The sequence below is a fragment of the Rhea pennata genome, chromosome 5, assembly GCF_028389875.1.
Source record: "Rhea pennata isolate bPtePen1 chromosome 5, bPtePen1.pri, whole genome shotgun sequence".
NCBI classification, from domain to species: Eukaryota; Metazoa; Chordata; class Aves; order Rheiformes; family Rheidae; genus Rhea; species Rhea pennata.
The window spans coordinates 3,990,712-4,011,822 of NC_084667.1; the positions used below are offsets into that span (position 1 = coordinate 3,990,712).

The 21,111-nt window shown below is 46.8% G+C and overlaps 1 protein-coding gene across 1 annotated transcript in view; it reads left to right on the forward strand.

Moving 5' to 3' along the window:
* The first annotated feature begins 2,943 nt into the window (after positions 1–2,943).
* The window catches only part of EGLN3 (egl-9 family hypoxia inducible factor 3), a 29,224-nt gene continuing 11,056 nt past the window's right edge, over positions 2,944–21,111 (forward strand). The window contains exon 1 of the mRNA XM_062577487.1: positions 2,944–3,529. Within this exon, the coding sequence (XP_062433471.1) occupies positions 3,173–3,529 (357 nt within the window). The 5' untranslated portion in view covers positions 2,944–3,172. The remainder of the gene's footprint in view (positions 3,530–21,111) is intronic.

Here is a 21,111-nt window from a genome sequence, read left to right on the forward strand (position 1 = left end):
TTTACCACTTAGATACAATTTCCCTTTTTTTTGTGCTGTTTACTTACTGCGCCCTTTTTCCCCTTACGACCACATTCACCTCCAAGCTGTTGTCCTTACGGCAGGTGATAGCCATGCAATGAACCGCCAAGTGCTCTACTGCCAGACCGTGCATTAATTGCATTTACTAATCACCTTTGACTGCTTCTCTTACCTTCTGCTCACTTGTCTATTTGCTGCAGGACAGTTTTGAACACCCCAAGCCTCAAACACCAGGAAGCATGCCACAAAAACCCGTCCTCCAGGAGAGAGGCGTGACAGGCCTGGACAGGCAGCAAGCTTAGGGTTCACCATCTCTGGGATTGCTGGAACAAGATGGGGTACTTAATGCCCTCCAAAAGCTAGAAATCGCCCAACAGGCCAGGCTTACACTAGAAAACTTTAGAAAAGACTTCTGGAAAATGCCTAGTTTTTGCTGATGCTAGCTGAGCTTTCTTGGTGCTGGCAACATCAGGGGCTTAAGGTATTTTTAACAGTTTTTTTTCCAAAACAAGGAATTGGAAGATGCATCAATGAACACATGGGAACAGATAAGGCAACCACCACTCAGCAGGTGTTAAATGCATCAAGTCAAAGCCTACTCTGGTGTTTTATCCCCCGTTCATTAACTGCTCCTGCATCCTAGCGCAGGCTGGCAGATCGCGGCACCGGGGCGAATGAGACTGGCTCTGGAAGAGTCCAAAGACTGCCAAAGCGAGTGCAAAGGCGAGTGAGAGGGAAAAGGTGCTGCGCAAGTTGCTAGATAACAAGCCGTAACATCTACCTTTGCCCTTATGCCTGCTCTCAGGATGACATGATATTAAGGTGGGGATGGTAACCTCCAGCAGAGGGGTAGGAAGGGCAGATGGGGTTAATGACACCTTAAGCATTCAAGGCACCTGCTTAGCCTGTGTGTGTCCTTTCCCTACAAGCAAAGCCAGTCCTTAAATCATGCTGAAATGGTCAGAAAGCGCCCTTTTGTATGTGGGGTTTCAATGATTGTTTAACTAGATCATGAGATATCAGCTCATCAAACTACATCACAAAGTATTAAAAATAAATACTATTTTTCAGTTTCCAATTGATGTAAAGAATATTCGTTTCCTTTCTCTTTCTTTCGCTGGGAGCTTTGCAGTTCAGCTCTTGCCGTTAAAGTAGTCTGGCTTTCCGAGGGGAAGAATCCTAAGAGAAAATCCCTAATGTGTAAAACTCTCTGCCCTAAATAAGGTAAAGTAGTTTATCTGTAAATTCTGCTGTCAGCAAAGTACACAAGCATGGAACAAGGTGTGAAGGCTTTATAGACACTTTGTAGTTGTACTGCTCCTCTAAAGCAAAGAAATTAAGATCGTCCTCCCAACACTACAACGCCCTGTTTTCGTCTGCCTCCTGAACTGGTTAGCACGTACTGCAAAGGCAGAAGCAAGCAGCAGCTATACAGTACCCAAAAGTTTTGGAAAAGAGTTTGTAGAATGGAAACCTAAAAAAAAAAAAAAATCTGAAAATCAATTCTTAGAAGGGAAGGTTTTCACAACATAGGAATGAAGAGAAGTTTACAAGGCAAAGGGATAGCTCAGACACAAGTGAAAGGTGTTCTGAGTGCTATTGCAAATGCTAGGCGTGGAAAAACACATCCTCATGCTTCAAGAAAACAAGCACACTTTCCACCAGAAAACCTGGCTTACTGAGAAGCAGTAGCAAAGGGCAGTGGATGCCGTCCTAGGGAAGACATGACTCTGACACTTGTGGAACAAAATTATTTATAACTCGGCAAACGTCACTCTGCAAATGGGGTTACGAACAGAGCCTTTCAGGACACATCTCTGACTCTCCTCAGATGGCCTTTTCTGATGTGGACCTCTTAACTGAATACACCATGCTCTTGCAAGGTCTGATGTTCAGCTCTTACCAACACTTGATCCTGGCACAGAGGCATGCACATACATGTACATGTAAACAAGAGGGGAGTGGGAAAAGCAAGAAAAAGATGAAGATTTTGGCACGATTTGGTGTTTACATGACAAAATGCGTAACAATACAACGATGCCACAGTAATGCTTCCCAATATAGGCAAATTTTTTAACACTGACATTTCACAGTTGGATTAATCTTGCATCCCGAGCTGCTTGTTCCAGCCACTCTTGGTGTACCATGCCTGCTGGCTTTTCAGATGAGCATCAAAGGATTGAGAACTGTTTCTTATTCATTATAACCACACTTAGTGCAAAGCATGTGTCTAAATCAAGTAAAGCCCTTTGACAATTTATAGCTCACTACTTATGAATTTATCCGATGTAAAAATACTACTACTTGGCTCTTGCGAGGGGTAACTGTAGCGGACTAGAGCCGTGCTTGGCGTAGGCAGTAGAAGGTGGGCAGTGCACGGGACCGAACATGGTCCACGCGCTGCTGTCCTGCTGCTGGCCGTGGGGCAGGCTGCGAGGCGAGTTTGCTTGCTGCTGTCCGCACCTTTCGTGCTCCATAAGGTGTTTTCAGTCGAACGCGTGCTTTCCTCGTCCAGGAGAAGCTGCGCTGCTCCCTCGTGAAACATTTCCGCCTGGTGCTGAAATTCAGTGGAAGGGGCGAAGCCCGCGGACGCGCCGCCCGCCCCGGGGCCGTGGGAACCCCGGGGCCGTGGGAACCCCGCGGCCGCTGCGCGGGGGGCGGAGCTTCCTGCACGGGGCGTGGCCTCCTCCCGGGGGCGTGCCCGCCCCGCCCCGCCCCGCCCCACCCGCGGCTCGACATGCGAGGGGAGAATTCCTCAATGGCGGGGGCCACGCCCCCTCCGCCGGCCGACCACGCCTCCCCCGGGAGAGGCCCCGCCCCTCGCGCAGCCCATTGGCTCTGCGCGCCGCCGGGGGCGGGGCGTGCCGTGCCGCGGGCGCGCCGCGCCGCGCCGAGCCGCGCCGCGCCGAGCCGCGCCGTGCCGCGCCGCGCGGGGCGGGCGGGCGGCTCCGCCCACGTGCCGCCGCGGCGGGCGAGCACACATCCCGCACGTAGCAGGCGTATTAAACGGCGCGGGGCCATCTGCCGCCCCCGGCGGTCCCTCCCAGCGTGCCGGCTCCCGAGCGGCGGGGCAGGTCGCGCACGTCGGCCAGGCGGCGGAGCGGGCTCCGGTGGCCCGCGCTGCCCGGCGGAGCGCGGCTCCCGCGGCGCCATGCCCCTGGGGCACATCATGCGGCTGGACCTGGAGCGCATAGCGCTGGAGTACGTGGTGCCCTGCTTGCACGACATCGGCTTCTGCTACCTGGACAACTTCCTCGGGGAGGTGGTGGGCGACCGCGTGCTGGAGCGGGTGCAGCGGATGCACCGCGACGGCGAGCTGGCCGACGGGCAGCTGGCCGGCCCCAGCCGCGGCGTCGCCAAGCGGCACCTCCGCGGCGACCAGATCAAGTGGATCGGGGGCACGGAGGAGGGCTGCGAGGCCATCAGCTTCCTGCTGACGCTCATAGACCGCCTGGTGATGTACTGCGGGAGCCGCCTGGGCAAGTACTACGTGAAGGAGCGCTCCAAGGTGAGCGGCCGCCCCGTCCCCGTCCCCGGGGGCTCCTGCCGGGCGGCGACCGCCAGCGCCGAGAGCCCGTAGGATCCCCGCCAAAAAAAAAAAAAAAAAAAAAAGGAAAGAAAAAAAAAAAGAAAAAAAGGCAGCCCAGCTTTGGCGGTGGGCTCAGGCAGGCTGCGGAGCGCCCTGCCCTTCCTTCCCCTCGGTGTGCGCGGGCGCGGACGCGGCGCTGGCTGCTCGCTGCTGCCCGCGCTGCGCCTCACCGTCCTGCAGCTAGAGGAGTTGTCCGTATCGTCCTGGCTGTGTGATGCAAAATGAGGGATGCTCTGTGCCAGCACCGCAAACTTTCTTTGCGAGAAAAGGTTTTGTTATTTTTTTTTTAGGCTTTTCTTTCCTTAGAAATGGAGAGGGCACATAACTCTTTCAGGTTCCTTTCCCAAAGAATTCCCAATTGTTTGCATTTGCAGGGCCATCACTTCAGTTTGGGCTAACTTGGCTTCTCTTTCCCAGTCCCTTTTGCTGTGGCAAAGTAGACCTACTTGGAACTAACTTTTTGTTGTTGTCCTGAATGCTGAAAATACCCCTACTTCTTTATCCGTGACTTGAATTCTATAGTACGTAGCACACTTCAGGAACACATCCACTTCTTTTTGGCACGTGCCAGAAATGGAAAAGATGAAAACTTGTAATAATGACAAAAATGAAGTGTTTGGTATTTCTTTTAGTTTTAATTTTAGTTTTAACTAAGGAGATATGTGAGTGGTGCTGAGGTTTTTTTCCCCTCCATAGAAAATTAAGAAAACCAATAAATATGATGGCACTTACTAGGTGCTTGGGAAGACCTTGAAACCTGCATAAACACACACACACATGAACACAACAGTGGGAGTAATAAAATACTACAATGTTGGAACAGTGATCTTGTGCTTAGCTTCAGTTAACTGTTGATTGATGCAGTTAAAGCTTGGGAAGATTCAGCTTAAATGAGGGTAGACTGGAGTTCACTTATTCCTGTTGGGACTGTGTTTGCTGTTAGGAAGTACAACTGTGTGTCTGGCATGGCATATCTTTAAGGACAGCCTAGTTCTTTCTCTGGGTGGCTGTTTGCCTTGTTAATGCTCAAAATACGTTGCGGGCCACTCGAAGGAAGAAATAAGGGCTTTCATTAAAGTTAGACCAGTGTGAAAGGAGCTTGTCCTGCATTTTTATCAAGGTGTTTGGAGAAAGAGGCATCTGGACGTGTGAGAGCGCTTGGCATTGGCTAGGGTGAAGGCTCTTCTGGAGAGTGACCTGGGGTTGTAGAGATGGTTTTAAAACCAAATTCTTGTAATTATTTTTGTACAAATAGTAATGACAAACAGAACAGGACACATCTTAAAAAGAGATACAAGACTACTTCACTGTAGGGAGAGCCTTTTGGCCATTGTGCTTTAGCATGGAAGGTGTTAGACTCCAAACAGCACATGGAAACACTAGTCAGTTCAGGACTGAAAGGCACTCAATGTAGTTTGTAAAATACAGAGGGATTTCATCAGAAACTAATAGTAACCAATCCCTTTATCCATGGTACTCATCATTATAATATGTGAGGCTCTATGAAGTTATATATATTAGCTTCGTAATATATGAAGTAGCAGTTCTCAGCTGTAGCTGGGATGTGGGACGCTTCTAACAGGAAGATTATTCTGACTAACCAAATGACTCCTACAGTACATGCAGGTTCCCACGTCATCTATGGACATTTCCTGTCCACCAGCAACCCAGCCCATTTTTCTTACCTTTTTGAAGTCTCGTGGGCTCATACACAAAAATCCTAACTTTAAATTCAGCATACATTTATTTTATCAAGTAGATTTTACACAGACAAAAATGCTTCTGATGTTTTGGATACCTAGAAGACTTCACCACAGCCCAATGTTTTTGGGGGTCTTGTTTTGCTACACAGCTAGGCCAGAACTTCGGGGCTTGACATGCACTATTATGATTTATGGTTTGAAGATACAGATATTAGACAGATGGGGCTGAGAGTCTGGAGCAATTTGTTTAAAAATGCAAGTCTTCTGCTACATGGTAACGCCTCTTGTCATGGAAATGAATCTATGTCACATCAGTCTTATCATTGTTCAGAAGTTTATGCTTTTAAAACAATGTTAGGACCTTAATTTTCAGCCTAAGTATTGGAAGAGTGGAGAGAACTGCCTAGTAAATGAACTTCCGTGAGTTTACTGGCTGCTTAGTGTAATGTGCTTCATGTTAGGTACACAAACGTCAGGCATGAAAAACTTGTGTAAAATAAAGGCAACTTTCCTTGTGGCTGCATATTATGAGAACTAAGTCAGGTAGGATTTTGCTATTTCCAAAAGGCTTTCAACAATATTTCAAGAAAGTCAAGATTGCATCAAAGAGAATAGACGGAAGTTGCCTTTTCTAAGGGTCATGGATACAGTTGAGAGCTGTTGGTTGGTATTTGAGGACTTATAAAGAAAAACATAGCATTTCATCTTTGCAGTCCAGAGATCCAAATCTGTCTTTGCAGTAAGTCATATTTAAGAAAGCTGATGTGGTTAACAGAGAAAAGTAACCAGATAACGTTCTTCTGAAAGACTTGTGCTAACAGACCCAACACAGTGTTGGCTTCTGCTCTCTTTTAAATGAGAGTTTCTGTTTTCTAGTAATAAAATATAATGATTCTCCTTTTATAGTAGTTTAATGGTGAATGATCTCACCAAGAGTATAGTTGACCTAGGTTCAGTTTTTTTCATTGGCGTGAGAAGATTCACATCCTTGTGCAGAGGGATGCTCTGTCCCTAAGACAGAGGTCGCTTTTTTTAAGGACTTGTGTCCCCAGTGCTGCGGCTCTGATACTTTGCACGGAAAAGCAGGTTGGTGGTGGAGGCAGGGAAGTGACACCACAGCTGAGCCTGGTGACCTAGAATGCCCCCGAGTCAGCAGTTGCTCCAGGGACCACCAGTGTGAAGGTGACATACTGCAGCTTCTGCCTTCTCGGGTGCTGGAGTCCCTTCCTGGAGCTAGTTAGAGTTGGGGGCAGCTTTTGGGGGTAGTGGTGGAGGAGGAGAGGGCTCTGCTAGTAAAAGGCTCTGAGCCAGTTTGCAAATGAATGTAGCTCACAGAGGCCTGCTGCAGGCTGTAAAACTTCCCAGGGGGAAATTGCACAAAGTTTTGCAGGAGCAGAGATGTTTGCCCTGTAGAAACCCCCTCTATTATAAGTAAATCAAAGAGGTAATATTAAAAAAAAAAAAAAAAAAAAAAAAAAAAAAGTAGGAAAATGTTCCAGATGAGAAGTTTGAGGAAGTTCTCTTTCCATTGCTATTAAAAAAAAAAAAAAAAAAAATGAAGCTGCATACATGCCAAGGGCTGAGGAGTTTGGGATATCGGTCCCTTTGGCATTCTCAGAAAGATGCGGCAGCAGGGGAGCCGGGCTGCCCTCGGCCTGGGAAGTCCCTCCAGCGGGCCGGCAGGGCTCAGGGTGGCCGGCAGGAACCCGGATGGCTGGCCGACGTGCCGACACGTGGAAGCGGTGTTCCCTGCGGGATGTGCAGGCGGCTCGGGTGCTGCCAGGAGGATGCGGTTTTGCCCTTGCTGAAGCAAGGGTAGCTTTCGCTGTGGTCAGGCAGGGTGCCGGAGCCACGTGGACGGCAGCGCCCATCGCCTGTGGTGTTGGGTCTCCAGAGGCTGTGCCCCCAGCTGAGTAGGCGTTTGAGGTGCTGCCTTTGCCCGTGACCTAGCATGACTGGGCAGACACGGACTTTGCTGCACGGTCCTGAGAGCCGCGGCCTGCTGCCAGCTCCTGGTGTCGGCTCCTGGTCCTCTCTTGGATGCTGTCGTGGCTTGAAGTGGGTGTAGGCGCTGCCTCTGGGGATCTCCCATCAGGCCTCGAGCGCTGGTGGCCGCTGGTTAGAAAACATGGCAGGAAGTTGCAATCTGAAGATGTGACCACTGTGTCTAGCCCACGCTGAGTGTTTTTAGATCAGAAGCCAACTGCTCCTGTCAGGGATGAAGTTGATGGCCTGAAGTTAATGGACAGTGTGAGATGAGCTCTTTGGAAAACATGCCTTGGTCTGTGTGAGGGCTCTTTTCTGGGATATTTTCTCCATCCTCCACTTGCAGGCCATCTCTAGCTGCTGGAGGAGAAGTGTAACTGGTGTGGTGGCACCACACCAGTGGTGATAGCTGCCAAGTGCCTTGTCTGAAATGCGGAGCGAGTGCCTGGACCAGCTGCAGGATGGGACCTTCCTGGGTAGTTTTTGAAATGTAGCCCCTGTCTAGCAGGTTATTACCAAGGTTTCTGTTCCTGAGGATTTAACAAAAGCGTGAAATTGCTCAGGCTCAGGTTGAGTCGCTTTTACCAAGTCCCTCAGTTAAGTGCACGGTTAAGGTGAAATATTTTTGTACTTGTGTTTTATAAAGAAAAAGAAACACTCGGCAATTCTGTGCTTTGCAATTCAAATGCAGAGCGAGACCCTGCATCTTCCAATTTGAGGTGCAGATGTAAGGAACCGGATAACAGGAAACTGGCCACAGAGCTAGGGTGGAATACCGCCGATAGGAATGTGGCGGTTTATTAGAGGTTGCAAAGGAGTTTTATGACACTTGCGTAGCAGCATGCCTTGCAATTAGTTTACAATGGGAGGTCTGATGAATACCGCCATTCAGAAGAAATATGTGTAATTTTTCTTTCTTTTTTTTCTAATCAAATGCACATGTTCTAGCATAACGAGTAAGTTCAAGTCTGTTCTTCTGGCTGGCTGCTGGCAGAGTCCAGAGCCACTGGAACTGTAAATACAACAGACAAGTCGTTTTATGATATCAGACCGAGGAATTCGGCATTGGCAGAGATCCTAGAGCGGTTGCTTTGGCTCTGTGTCAAAACTGATGTTTATATCTGTGTTTGTCGAGCAAGATTAGTTAGCCTGGTTAATTATACACAGGAATGTATGATTTTTACTTGACAATCAGAGTGTTAGATGAGTATAAACCTGGGAATGTTAAATCTTGGTTTTGTTTGTCCTCAGATGATGATCAATAACCTTTTGAAGTTTTCAGAGATGCTTTTTTGAAATGGGTGCTTGGTGAATCTTTCAGGTCCCCACTTAGCAGGGACGGGGTATTGGAGAAACAGGTCAATATTTTACAGATATTTTACATATGCTTGCCCACAGGTGAGTTTAGAAATGTGGATAACCTCTACTAGGTGGTCCTTAAGCTGGTGTTTAGGTGTTAAAGTTGCTTAGAAGAAACTTAAAAATTTGGAACGGGGCTATGTAACATCACTCTCAAGAGCCTGAACTAAATGCACTGGAAGACTTTTTCCGCTCTTGGCAGTGGAAAAATTGTGTTGTCTTCATTGTGTGTTAGAGCGGACCCCTTGCCAGAGCTGCTGCTGGTCCTCCCCTCTTCCTCCTCTTGTGCAGGGGAAATCTGTGACCACCCAGCGACCTTTCTTACAGTGTTTTAAGAGTCTGACCATGTGCTGTACAGTCGCAGGCTCGCAGAGGAAGACTGGCTAATCCAGCAAGAAAAGGGAAATACGTGTGCGCTCTGGGACAGTGTAAAGAACAGAGTGGTCTTGTCCTGGGTTTGTGCACGTGTGTTGGTATTTATGGGATCAGGGCAAGTTATTTGATTTTTTTTTTCTTTCTTGTCTGTAGTTTTGCAGTTGAGCAGTGCTTAGATTTATTGCCTTATTAGACTCTGAGTGATATAACGATGGCAAAGCAGAGACCCGTTCCAAAAACCTGTCACATATCCGTAGCACGTTTTTTCTTGGTACGTTTTTGTCTCCTGCCACAAGTGTGCAGGTACGAGCCCTTCCCAGCCCCACCGCTTGAGCCCAGCTGGCCGCAGACCTGCCGCGGCAGCTATGCTCGTGTGCCTGCCAATAGCCCTAATATTGCAGGCCCTAAGTATATACGTGTTTGTTTTTGTATAAGAGCTTATCAAGCTCATTAAATGTCAGCGTAAACCTTTCTTGGCTACGTGGGGTGGAGCCCTGCAATGCAGGTGGCATTAATGCCTCCAGGTCCAGGGCCTGTTTATCCTTTGGACTTGCAGGGTGCGGACAGCATTGCAAGGCAGAGTATCCCCGCCCGCGCTAACCCTTTGGGGAGAGGGGACCTGGTCCTTGCTGTTAATATTTGTACACAGCTGCTTTCTAGAGTGATTAATAATGCATAATTCAGTTCATTAGAGCTGACTGCTAGTAACCGTATACGTTTAAATGGAGATGCATGGATACTTGTTACCCTAATTGAGGCAGGAGAGCGTGTGCACCGGAAAAGAGAACCTGTTTGGCATTAACCCTGTTAACCCTGGTACCTTTATTTGCTTGTGCAGTGAACTCTTCTTTCTTTGACTTCCAAACTTAGCTGAATGGTGGCTTCAAGTAATATGTTATATAGTAAGTAGTTATAATAAGTTATCCTTCATGTTGCCTCTTACGCAACTTGCTTGATTTAATACTTGGAATCCCCTTCTCCCTCCTCTTTTCTTTCCTTTTTTTTCCTTCCAGTACCCCTTTTTGTTTTTGAAGATTTTTTTTTCTTTTTCTTTCTTCTCACCTTCCTTGTGATGGTGGTCGTGGTGGAGTTCAACAGTGCCCAGACTCTTTCAGCAATTCCTTTCCATTTGTGGCAGGGAGGGGGATACAGGAGAAAGATAAAATCACAGCAGCCCAAACATGAATGCGCCTGCAATCAGATGAAATCTTGATGTTTGCAGAGTAGGCTAGACGCTTAGAGATCAATACTTGATTATCAAGTGTTTCAAGATGGCTCTTACAAAGTCACAGTACTTTTTTTTTTTTTTTTTTTTTTGAGGTATTCACTTTTTTAAATTCTCCTCTGCTTCTGTTTCAGTTTTGATTGCCTTTTCCCCTTGTGTAATAGGCCAGTTGCAAGTTGTCCTTTGGCACCAGCGGCCGCAGTGCTGGTTCACCTTGCAGTAGGTGTCTTGCGAGAGTTGGAAGAGTGGGCAGGGAAGTCTGCGGGGAAGTGCTACCTGTAGAGGAAGGAAGATGTGCGCATACCAGCTCCAGGGAGTTTGAAACCCTGGATCAGATTTATCAGGATTTCCACAAAGCTTAAGACTGAACCAACGTTGTCAGATGGCTGCTGGCCACAGAAGACTCTTGGCTTCTGTGAACCTTCTAGGGCTTCTAGAAAGGGGAAAAGGGGTTGGTCAGAAAAGCAGGAGGAAACTCTCTGGCTGTTCAGGCAGCGAGAAGGAGGAAGGAAAAGGATGAAGGAAGCACACGTAGCCCATGCCCTCCTACGTGAACCACCCGCAGGCGCGTCGCTGTCGGCAGCGGCTCCCGACCCTTCCTGCGAGCGAGGTGGAGCAGGCTGTGAGCTCCGTTTCTCCTCCATCCCTCAGTGACAGAAAGGAGCTTTTCTCTACCGTCATTCTTCCCGTGTTGTTGCGTTGTGATAAGATTAACAGAGAAAGGAACTTGATACCGCTACGCAAAACACCTAGTAGAAAGCAGTTGATTAAACGAGCCACTTAGAGCTCTGATTTTTGACAAATAAAAACACACAAGAGATTTTACTGAACTTAATGGCTCTGTGAAGGCTTAATAAATGTCCGTGCCACCAGCCATCCAGTTTAAAATGAGTAGCGTGAACTTTGCAGGAGTGTGGTACGGCGTGCTCATAGAATCAGCAAGGCTGGAAGGGATCTCTGGAGATCATCTAGTCCAACCTTCCTGCTCAGCAGGGTCACCTAGAGCACGTTAGACAGGGTTGCGTCCAGGCAGGCCTTGAAGATCTCCAGAGAAGGAGGCTCCACAACCTCTACACAGCCTGGAATGGTCCGGTTTGTCCAAAGCTTTGTCAGCTGGAAGTGACAGGATAGCTAGGTCTTTTGACAAACACCAAGGAATCCTACTTTAAAGCAAAACTGTGCTTTTTTTTTTTTTAATAAAAGAAAAAGCTATTGTTTTGAAGCTTGTATGTCTAGTTTATATGAACCTTTGGTCACAATTGACTTTCTGTGTTTTCTTTTTTAGACCTGAAAATCCAAACAAGAAATAATCTTGCATTTTTTATCGACTAAGTCATACTCACAACTGTCATTTTTATTTAGATCTTACTACTTGCACTGCATCTTTTTTTTTAATACAGATCAATGCAAATGTCTCTAAAGTTTTGGCCCCAGTTCAGCAACACACTTAAATACTTTCTTAAACACTCTTTGAAATCAATGGGACTTAAGCACATCCTTATGTGCTTGATTTAGAATATGTTAGAATATGATTAGAATACATAAGGAAAAGATGCATTGATTTTTTTTCCCCCTTTTTTCTTCTCTGTGCTGCCCTAAGGCTTTATCAACATTCTTGCTCCAGATTTGAAATATGGACCATCCTTACTTTTTTGTCTTTGGAGTGAGCAAAGAACCTAACTTCTTGACAAGAGACTTTAAGTGTCGGCAGTCTTCATGTTATAGATAATGATTATGATTTTTTTTTTAATCTGACCTCTGCGATTGATTATCTTGCAGCAAACCTGCCTTGCACCATTAACAGTCGTAGTTATTCCAGTAATGCATACAGGCAATTGGATGCTAGTCAGCTTGGGAAGGGAATGCCGCATTGAACGGGAACAGCCTGCAGCACGGGGCCCCGGGAGGCAGCGGAGCCCCAGCCTGGAGCCTCCCGAGGCCCCATGGACTGCACACAGCACCTTGCAGGATGGTGCTGGGAGAACCACCTGCAGAATGCATGGGGGTGTTTGGGAGAGGAGATGCAAAAAATGTCTCAATTAGCTCTTAGCTTGCCTATTGCCAGGTTGTTAACAGGGAGTTACGTTTGCTGCTGAAGACTGTATAAAGTGCAAGTGCACCTTTCCCTTCTGATTTCCCCGGGGGAATCTGGTGCAAGTGGTTTGAGAAGTGGTTTGAAGGCAGGAAAGGGAGGAACTTCGCTGCAAACGCTGTAACGTGTCCTGCTGCTAAGGCATGTAAACCACGGTGTATGGCTGGGTGTGTAAACAGAACAAGGTCCCCCAGGATATTTTGATAACTCTGTTCTTTACAGTATTCACCAATATTTCTGTTTCCTTGCATTAACTTGTACTCTTTGTCATCTTTTGAAAAGCATGAATATGGTCTCTGAAGCAGGCCAAAAGGAGAGGTCACTGCTTGGTTTAGTATTTTACAGACTTCCTCCTCACAGGAGAAGCAATGACAGGGCTAACAAACACCAGTCCTCATCAAATGCTGAATTATGATATATCTGACACTGAAGGATAGCGCATTTTGCCATTAATGCTTCTAAATGCACAGCTTGACTTCTTGCTGGTGGCTTCAAGGGACAGTGCCGCTATAACACTCGGTGGTAACCACTTGTGGAGCATGCAAATGTCATGGATCTGCCTTCTTGCCCCCCTTTCCTCCACTCATCTAAGATGTCTGCAGCTGAAAGATAATTTTTTTTGGTTTTTTTAGTTTACTTCTGTTGTTTGCTGGTGCTTGGTTAAAAGCCCATTTCACTGCTTACTGTCCGAAGAAGCTGTTGCTGGTAATTACGAGTTAGTGTGATATCCAGGCTGCAGTTAAGACAGGCACCAGCTGTGCTAAATGTGACCGTGGCTGCAGGCAAGCGTGGTGCCTGCTCCACCTGCCCACCTCCAGGGGTGTGTGTGTGTGTGTGTGTGTGTATACACATATAAAAATATGTATTTTATACATATGTATGCCCTGTTCTCTCACTTGTCCCACCTATCTGCACTGCATGCTGGCTGCTGGAGAGGAAGGAGTATTTTGGAGAGGAAGAGGAAAAAAGAGGGAGTGGAGCCAGATGGTCCTCTCCAGGCTTTCTGCCTCCTCGGGAGGCATCCTGAGCCCGCAGCAGCGAGACCACCTCCCTGGCCAGCAACCGCTGGGCGTCCCGCAAAAACCCAGCGAGGGGTCTGCGCCGCCGCCCGCGTTAGCCTGGGCTGCCGGGCTTCGGGCTGGCTTCTCCTGTCGGGTGGTGGCAGCACAAATCCATGCGAGAGTCCTGCTCGCTGGAAAAAAGAAAAATGGACATGGAGGTTCAGCAGCTGGAGTTCAAATCCGGAGCCTGGTGTTGCCTCCCAGCTGCACTTGAGGCAGGCACGAAACCGCGTCGAGGCTTGCTTGCGTATGAGTCGAGTGAATAGCTTTGAGCTGTGCAAACCTAAGGTAAAGGCTGTAGATGAATTTATTGCATGCGTGTATTTATGCATGCTTTTTCAGGGTTGCCTACTTTCTGCCTACACAAAGTTTTATGGGTGCAAATACCAGCTGTGTGGATGGGGACAGGGGAGGCACTGCAATGCTAATTAGCCTTTTATCTCTTTTCACTAATATGCTTTTATTGCCTAACCTTAGAGCACATACAGATATGTCCTTACAAAACCGCCTTGACTTGGAATAGCTTGTTTCCCTCCGCGTGTGGAAAGCTGCTGTGTCACTTCGCACACGTCCGTCCCCTTTATTTGCACCCGCGCAGGATGGGTTGTGCTGCCCTAACTGTACAAGTGTCGCCAGGGCGGCACAACTGAATGTGCCGGCAAAGCCTTGGCGCTCGGGACTGCCCGTGTTACCTGAGCAGAGCATAAATTATGTTAAATTATTTCTGATTCTAATGGATCCCTGGTGATTTTAATGGGCTTTGCCCATAAATACTCATTTACCCAAACTTTTCTCTGCAGGAGTAGATGTACTGAGAGTTGGCAGCGTCTTTGGAAAAACGTGGTGGGGAGGAAAGGCGGACAGGGGGTGAGTGAGAAGGCTTAATTCCAAAGTTAACATAGGAGGTCTCATCAATTAGCCTTAATTTGGTGTCACTGCCATGGTAGCAAACACTTGAGCACCGCTCGTCTCGCTGTTCGTGGTGCAGTAACGTCTCGGTAGCTTCGGCCGCCCGGGCAGCCGTGGGAATCCGGGGACTGGGGTTCCCCGAGGGAGGGTTTGGGGACCCAGCAGGCGCAACAGGGCTGGTCCGAATCCTGCTCCCGTGCTGGCTGGCTGCGCTCCGGCAACGGAGCGGGGCTTCGCTGTGCCGGGAGGATGGAGAAGACCCTCCCGGCGGCCAGCATTACTCACTCTCTGGGTCCACAGGTTAAAAATAAATGAATAATAAAGAAAAAGGAATGTTGGCTGGGGCAGGCGGTGCTGATAGGAGCAAAGCTCCCACGTAGGCTTGCCGTGTTCTGGCCGTCTCTCTGACCTGTATTAATGCACCCACAAGAGCCTCAAAATATGTAGAATTTCTTTAAAGGTTGCGGGAAAATGGTATTATGTATCGGGCTCCCTGTCAATACTCCTCTGGGTGATTAATGGCAGAACTGAAAAGGTCTTAAGTGCTGACAAGGAATAAAAGTATTGAATATTTAAGGCACTATGAAATTATCCTTCTGCCTAATAGATAAGAGTAGCCGACAGAAGATGTATTTCTGGTCACCATGCCTTTATCCCCGCAGGGAGAGTCCTTACAGTTTTCCGTAATGAGCTTGCGCTTACGAAGGTGTTTTTCTGCAGAGGTGGAGCTTGTCCCCTTGTCCCCCAGGACTCGTCACAGGGGACACTTGCTTTATCCATGTTCAGTGTTTACGATGCTTTCTCATTAGTGCAGTTTGTCCCAGGTTGGTTTGGTGGGGGCCAGGAGGAGTTTTGGGTGATGAAAGAGAGCTTCAAGTACAAGCAAAAAAAATCCTAAAATTTAATTTAAAATAAGTGGGTTTTTTTTTTGTTTGTTTCTAATGATGCAACACATGCAAGAAGTGTGTGCACGTGCAGGAGGAGGAGGGCAACAGAGACCAGTAAGAACCAGAAAAGAGAAGTGCCTTGATTGCGCGTACTGTAAGCGTGGGTTTTTTTCCTCTTCCCTCCGCAGCTTCTCTGTAAAGTGCACTCTGGAGTAAAGTTTGTGTTTGATTGCCGATAGCCTCACGCTCTGCACGTAGCACTGTCATTAAGCCATCATCGAGCTGGCCGGGAGCCAGGGCTCAGCGGCGAAGGGGCGGGCGGTCCTTCTAAACTGAAACAGCTTTTATTGATACAGGGATGCACTGCGCATGTTTACAGCGGCTAATTGGAGACTTAATCTGAATATCCTTGACTGAAACTAATTCACTGGCAATAGCCTTTTAAATTTCAGGTCCTAAAGCGATGGTAAGTCTGCTTGTCACAGCAAGTGAATCTCCTCTGAAAACTGTATTGTCTCTGTGCACGTACAAAGAACAAGTAACGAGTAACGTTTCAGCCTGATCTGTAGCTTTTAGGTCAGAGCATAGTGTAAAATAAAGATCTTACCTGAGTTTTACCATTGCAGAATGCAAGACAGGAGCAGTGAAGAACTGGAGTAAAGTGTTAGTTGGCATACATGCAAAAATATGTAGCCCAACTAAGTATACAAGGAGGGAGATCAATACTTTTAATGACTAGAAGAGACAAAGTTGTTCGCTGCAAGTACAGTTGTAATCCTCTGGAAATTTTATTTTTTTTTTGTTTTGTGTTTTTTCCCTTTCATGTTCTGCTTTCTCCTGGCCATGCCAGGAGGGTGAATACGGAATTTGAGCGGCGGTCTGAGAGCAAGGAGATGTTATTTTACTTGGCTTTTAAAAATACAGTCTAGACAATATACAGAGGAAGATGAACAGTCTGTGTCCCTTTCGTTTAGGAAACTGAAAATGAGATTTCTCTCCTTGGAAGTCTGGAGAACTTCTCCCTCTCCTGGCCTCTCTTGCAGCTTCCCAAATAGCTGCCCCTCTTCCGGATTCTGGGAAGTACGCAGCAACAGGGCCAGTTCAGCAAAACTCGCTGCTGTCTCCAAGGTCCAGTAATTTTGGTTCACAAATGCTCCCTGCTTTCTTGACAGTCAAAGACAAGAACTGCCAGCGCGAGGCATGACTGTCCTACGCCTTCCTACTTCGCAAAGTCATCGTCCTGGCAGACGGCTTGAACTTGAAGGACATCCAGATTTATCTCTAAGTGGATGATCTGCTAGGAAAAGAAATAAAAAAAATCTTCACAAGACAAAGCTGTCCTTCACATTAATAGGACTCTTCAGGCCATGAAGAACTAAATTTTATTGTCAATCATTAGAAAAGCTTCCTAAGCCCCATCACAGATTCATTTAATAGGGAGCTCATTTTTAAGGCAACATCAATCTATGATCTAGCTTCCTCGACAGACTCCACAAGATTTGAAAGCTTATTAGGGGCTCCTTGAGTTACTACTAGATAACATGCCAGTCATCAACAGCTGTGTGGCATGATGATAATCTGTGACCAGAGCTCTGCTGATAATTCTTTGTCTCTACCCTTAGTTCCAGTGATTAGTGAAGATATTTAAGCAGGAACAGTCTTTTATCTTATGGAAATTATAATAGTATCAGTTAACAATAGCCTTTTGGTTGGTAAGCAAAGAAACGCACTATCTCTTTTATTTTTTATTTTTTCCTCTGCAGATGAGAGCACTACCTTCTGCAGTTAGTTAGGCTGTTCCTCAAAATATTCTCTGAAATATTTCTGTGCACCTGGAAACAGCAGTAAAGCTACGGTGGTGCATATGAAAGACCAAAATGAAACAAAAAGGGAGAGAGGTGATTTTATACAAAAAAAAATATATATATTTTTCCCTCTGCTCTTGGGTGATCTGAATCTGGTAATCAAGATCCCATACACCTAAGGGAGAAGCAAGTATCGGATCACCTGCCTTAAAATGCAATCTCTGGAAACAGGGTTCTTGTAAAGTTGTAGGTTCTTCTTGCCCAACAGGAAGACAGTATGGAAAAAAAGTGGGGCAGAGAACAGCATTGTGATGAAGAAATGAGAAATTCTGAGAATAGGTGCATTTTTTTTATGTTGCTGGGTCCCTGGCCATGGAAATGTCTTCTCGTTTTGTCTCAAATTTTCAAGGAGGCTCATACACAAAAGCATGGAGCAGAGGTAAAGGTAGGATCATGTCAATCTGGCCAAGATACAGCACTCCGTATTTCTGTAGATGGGCCACCTGCCAGTACAGCTTCCACCAGCTACTGGCTTGCTCAGGAAGTCTTCAACAAATTATGCTTATCGATGAGTTTAAGGAGTCTGATTAAACAGAGAATACTAACTTTAGCTTTGTAGACCCAGCAGCTATTTGATTAAAGACTGAAAATAAAGTAAAGGGTAAGGGAGCGAGGTGCTACCTTCCAAGCAGCACTGCCGCTGGAGCCCGTTCTATGATCTGGGTAACCGAAGGGAGCAGGGTTAATCCTTCCCCGATGGAACTGGCCATTCCTCTTCCAGCAGGCACAAAGCTAATGTCTCCGATTCTAGTGTTTTAGCATAATTTTCTTCCTTTGTTCCCTCCCGTCTCTACAGACTATTAAATTAGACTAATTTTCCTTGTTTGTTTCAGTATAGCAGCTGAGTGTTTAACTTTCATAAATTCAAACAAACCGATATTAAATAATAATCATGAATATTTTATACCTAACCATTATGAGTTACACAGTAGCAAACGCTTGGGCGCAATTGGGTGCATCAAGGCAGTAGTTGAGAAACACCCCGTTGTGCCTGCGTGTCGGACAAGTCTCAGCTGAGACCCCCTCGTCTTTGATCGCGAGCTGGCAGGCTGCTCGTGTTCTCCTAACGCGGCGCGTGCTGAGCGCCTTTCGTTTTCTCTTCCTGCCTCTGCAGAATATGTGAGTCTACAAACCAGAACCTGGCTGAGTACAACGTGCACACAGGCTTACGCCGGTGAGGTGAATCCTGGTAGCCCTCATTTCCCCAGATCTAGTTATGTGATTTATTTTTGTTTTTTGTTTGCTTGAGTGTTAGTTCAGGATTGAAAACCACATATTGGGCAGAAATTTGGGAGGCTTAGAAGTGTGCAACCACATAAAAATGCATCTGAAGGCTGCAGTGGCTGTAGCACCATTAATTCTTATTAATATCTTGGCTTTCCAGACAACTGCTGTAGTGGTGCTGTGGATCTATATTGCTTTGTGTCTATATAACACTTTTCATCTAGCAGAATTTACAAGTGGTTTCTGAACTTAACCGTTTGAGGTACAAGTTGTATGCAGAGATTTAATCCCCTCTTAAGGATCGAAAGCAGCAGCCGCTCAGCGGTACGCAGGAACACAAAATGGAAAAAGCGTCTTGTGGGTTTTTTAGCTCAGTCTGCGAGGGTGGTTGGCGTTGGCAGGACCGAATTGCGCGGGTCAGGACCCTCCGGCTGCAAAGCGCGCGCTAGCTCGGCAGGGAAGACGTGGGATCCGTGCGAGGTGACTGTATCCAGGTACCCAGCCTGGACGAGCGGTACCCGGAGGCCTGGCTTAGGGCCGGCGGGCAAGGCAAGCATGTCCTTCAGCTCCGCCGTCGCCACGGCTGCCCGTTCGGAAGTCCCTGTTTCCACCTGAGCATCTTCTCGCTGAGGTAGTCTCTGCTGCTTAGTTCACTCGAACTTGGCTTATTTTATGAAATATAGCGGAACGATGCCTCACAGCTTGATCCTGGCTATCAGCTAACAGAAATTTGGTTTTCTACTTACTGGAAACCTTGAAAGGCAGGGAAAAAGCTCTTTATGGAAACTTTTCCTATTATTATTATTTTTTATTTATCACTTTCCAAACTTTGCTGGTGTCTTGCACTCTGACTTGCAAATTTTTCCTGCTGAGTTGAGTGTAATCCTTAAAATTGAATGATGCATAACTTATTTTTGCAAGTTTCTACGCAACATGGAGCTTACTGATGATATCTGGCTCCTTACTAATGCTCCTAATTACTGCTTGTTTAACTGATGGTTGATTTGCACCCTCTTGGGAAACCTAACATCTCCGATAATGAAAGTGCAGAAACTGCAGATGATTACTTTTTATTTTCCAAGTTTCATAGGCTTAAATTAAAGCCTGAAGACCAATCATCTGGTCATCTAATTGACAAATTATGGGGTGTGTGTCATTGCACATACATGTGTCTGCGTATCACAGATTTTAACTGTTCAGCTGCTCTGTATTTTCCACATCTAGAAAGAATGGGCTAGTAAAGATAAATTTTTTCGCTCCTCCTCCTTTCCCCCCTCCTTTTTTTCCCCTTCATTTTAATGAAAATACTGTGGTGGGGGTTTATTGCTGAAACTTACTCTGAGCCCTTGGAGTAGAAAGTTAAGCCAACTAGCGTCCACTGCAATGGACTATATTGCTTAAAATTAAAATAAGAGTTAGGCACTTTCCTGGTCTGGTCTGGTTAGTTTAGGATTGCAGCTGGTTGGTGAGGAGAGATGTTCCCTAAAGTGGTGCATGCTTTTCTGGACACGACAGCTGAAAATGTAGAGGGAGTGGGTTTTTTGATGCTCTGCTCATCTGTCAGAGGGGTAAATGGTTTGATTAGTGTGATCCAGCCTCCAGCTTTTGTAGCTTGCCTGTGCACTAAACTGGCAAATATCTGTGTTCACCAATTACCTAAATTAAGTCTAGGTCACGCATCTCATCTCCTGTTTCTTGTTTGCTTTGAATGACTCCAAAAGTAGCGCTAACAGCTGGAATCCCTGCTGAGGCCAGCTTGATCTGCTCTGGAGCTGCTCCAGCCAGTGCTCTGATAAAGCTTGATATCATTTCAACAGGCTCTAGGAGGACCAGAATGATTTCCCTTCATTGTTTAAGGTTTCATTCAAATATTCTGCATGCCAGGAAAAAGGATATTTCACTTCTGCTTTTCTCCCTTTGCTGTTGCTACTATAAAACGTTTTTTTTTTTTTTAACCTTAAACTAGAATACAGCCAGCACTTATGGAATTCTGTGGGAATTGCTCTACTTGCTCGTCCCCAGGGACCATGCATGTTGCAGTTGCAAAAGGTGCACAGTGTAAATGAATAAATAATGTATCAATGTCTCAGAGTCAAAACATATGTTCTGTTAGCAGAACATATTATATGGGGGAGGCCAGGGGAAACTCTGGCCTTGTGCCCAGATTTCAGTGGGAAGTAAAGCACCTAAACCCCTTTCAGGATCTGGCCTGAAGTCTATTATTCTTCAGCAGCTTTTTTATTATTATTATTATTATTAATGCTGCAGTCATACTGGATTGTTACTTGGGCAGTTCAGTGCTCCTACAGTAGTATCTGCCCTCCGATTTTTATGTTGCTGCCCTGTATTTTAAGTCAGCGTGCATCAGCCTATGATGGAGGTTTGCTCCCAGCATGTGCCTTCCCCGTGGTGGGATCGGCAGAGCTCTGCCGAGGCAGATGCTGTGCCACCAGTGTGGGCGCACATCGTCTCGCTGCGGAGATCAGCACCTGCTCCCCCAGCACTCCTGGGCGACCACCTTTCCTCGATGCCTCTTGGCCAGAAATCCAAATCGATGCCACCTCTCAGCTGCCTGGGTCATGTTCCCCAGCATAAAGGGATCAAGTTTAGCCAAGAGTTACTATGGTCATTAATTGTTCAGCCTGATCCAGCCTGTTTTGACTGGGATGGGTGAAGGGAGCAGCTGCAGGAGCTGCTGAGCTGGCAGATGGGACGGGGGGGGGGGCCTTGGAGACAGTGATGAGCTCTAGGAGGTGCACAAGGAGGGTTGTCCTGCTGGGATAGGGCTCCTTCAGACCTGGTTTCTGCCAGGCCT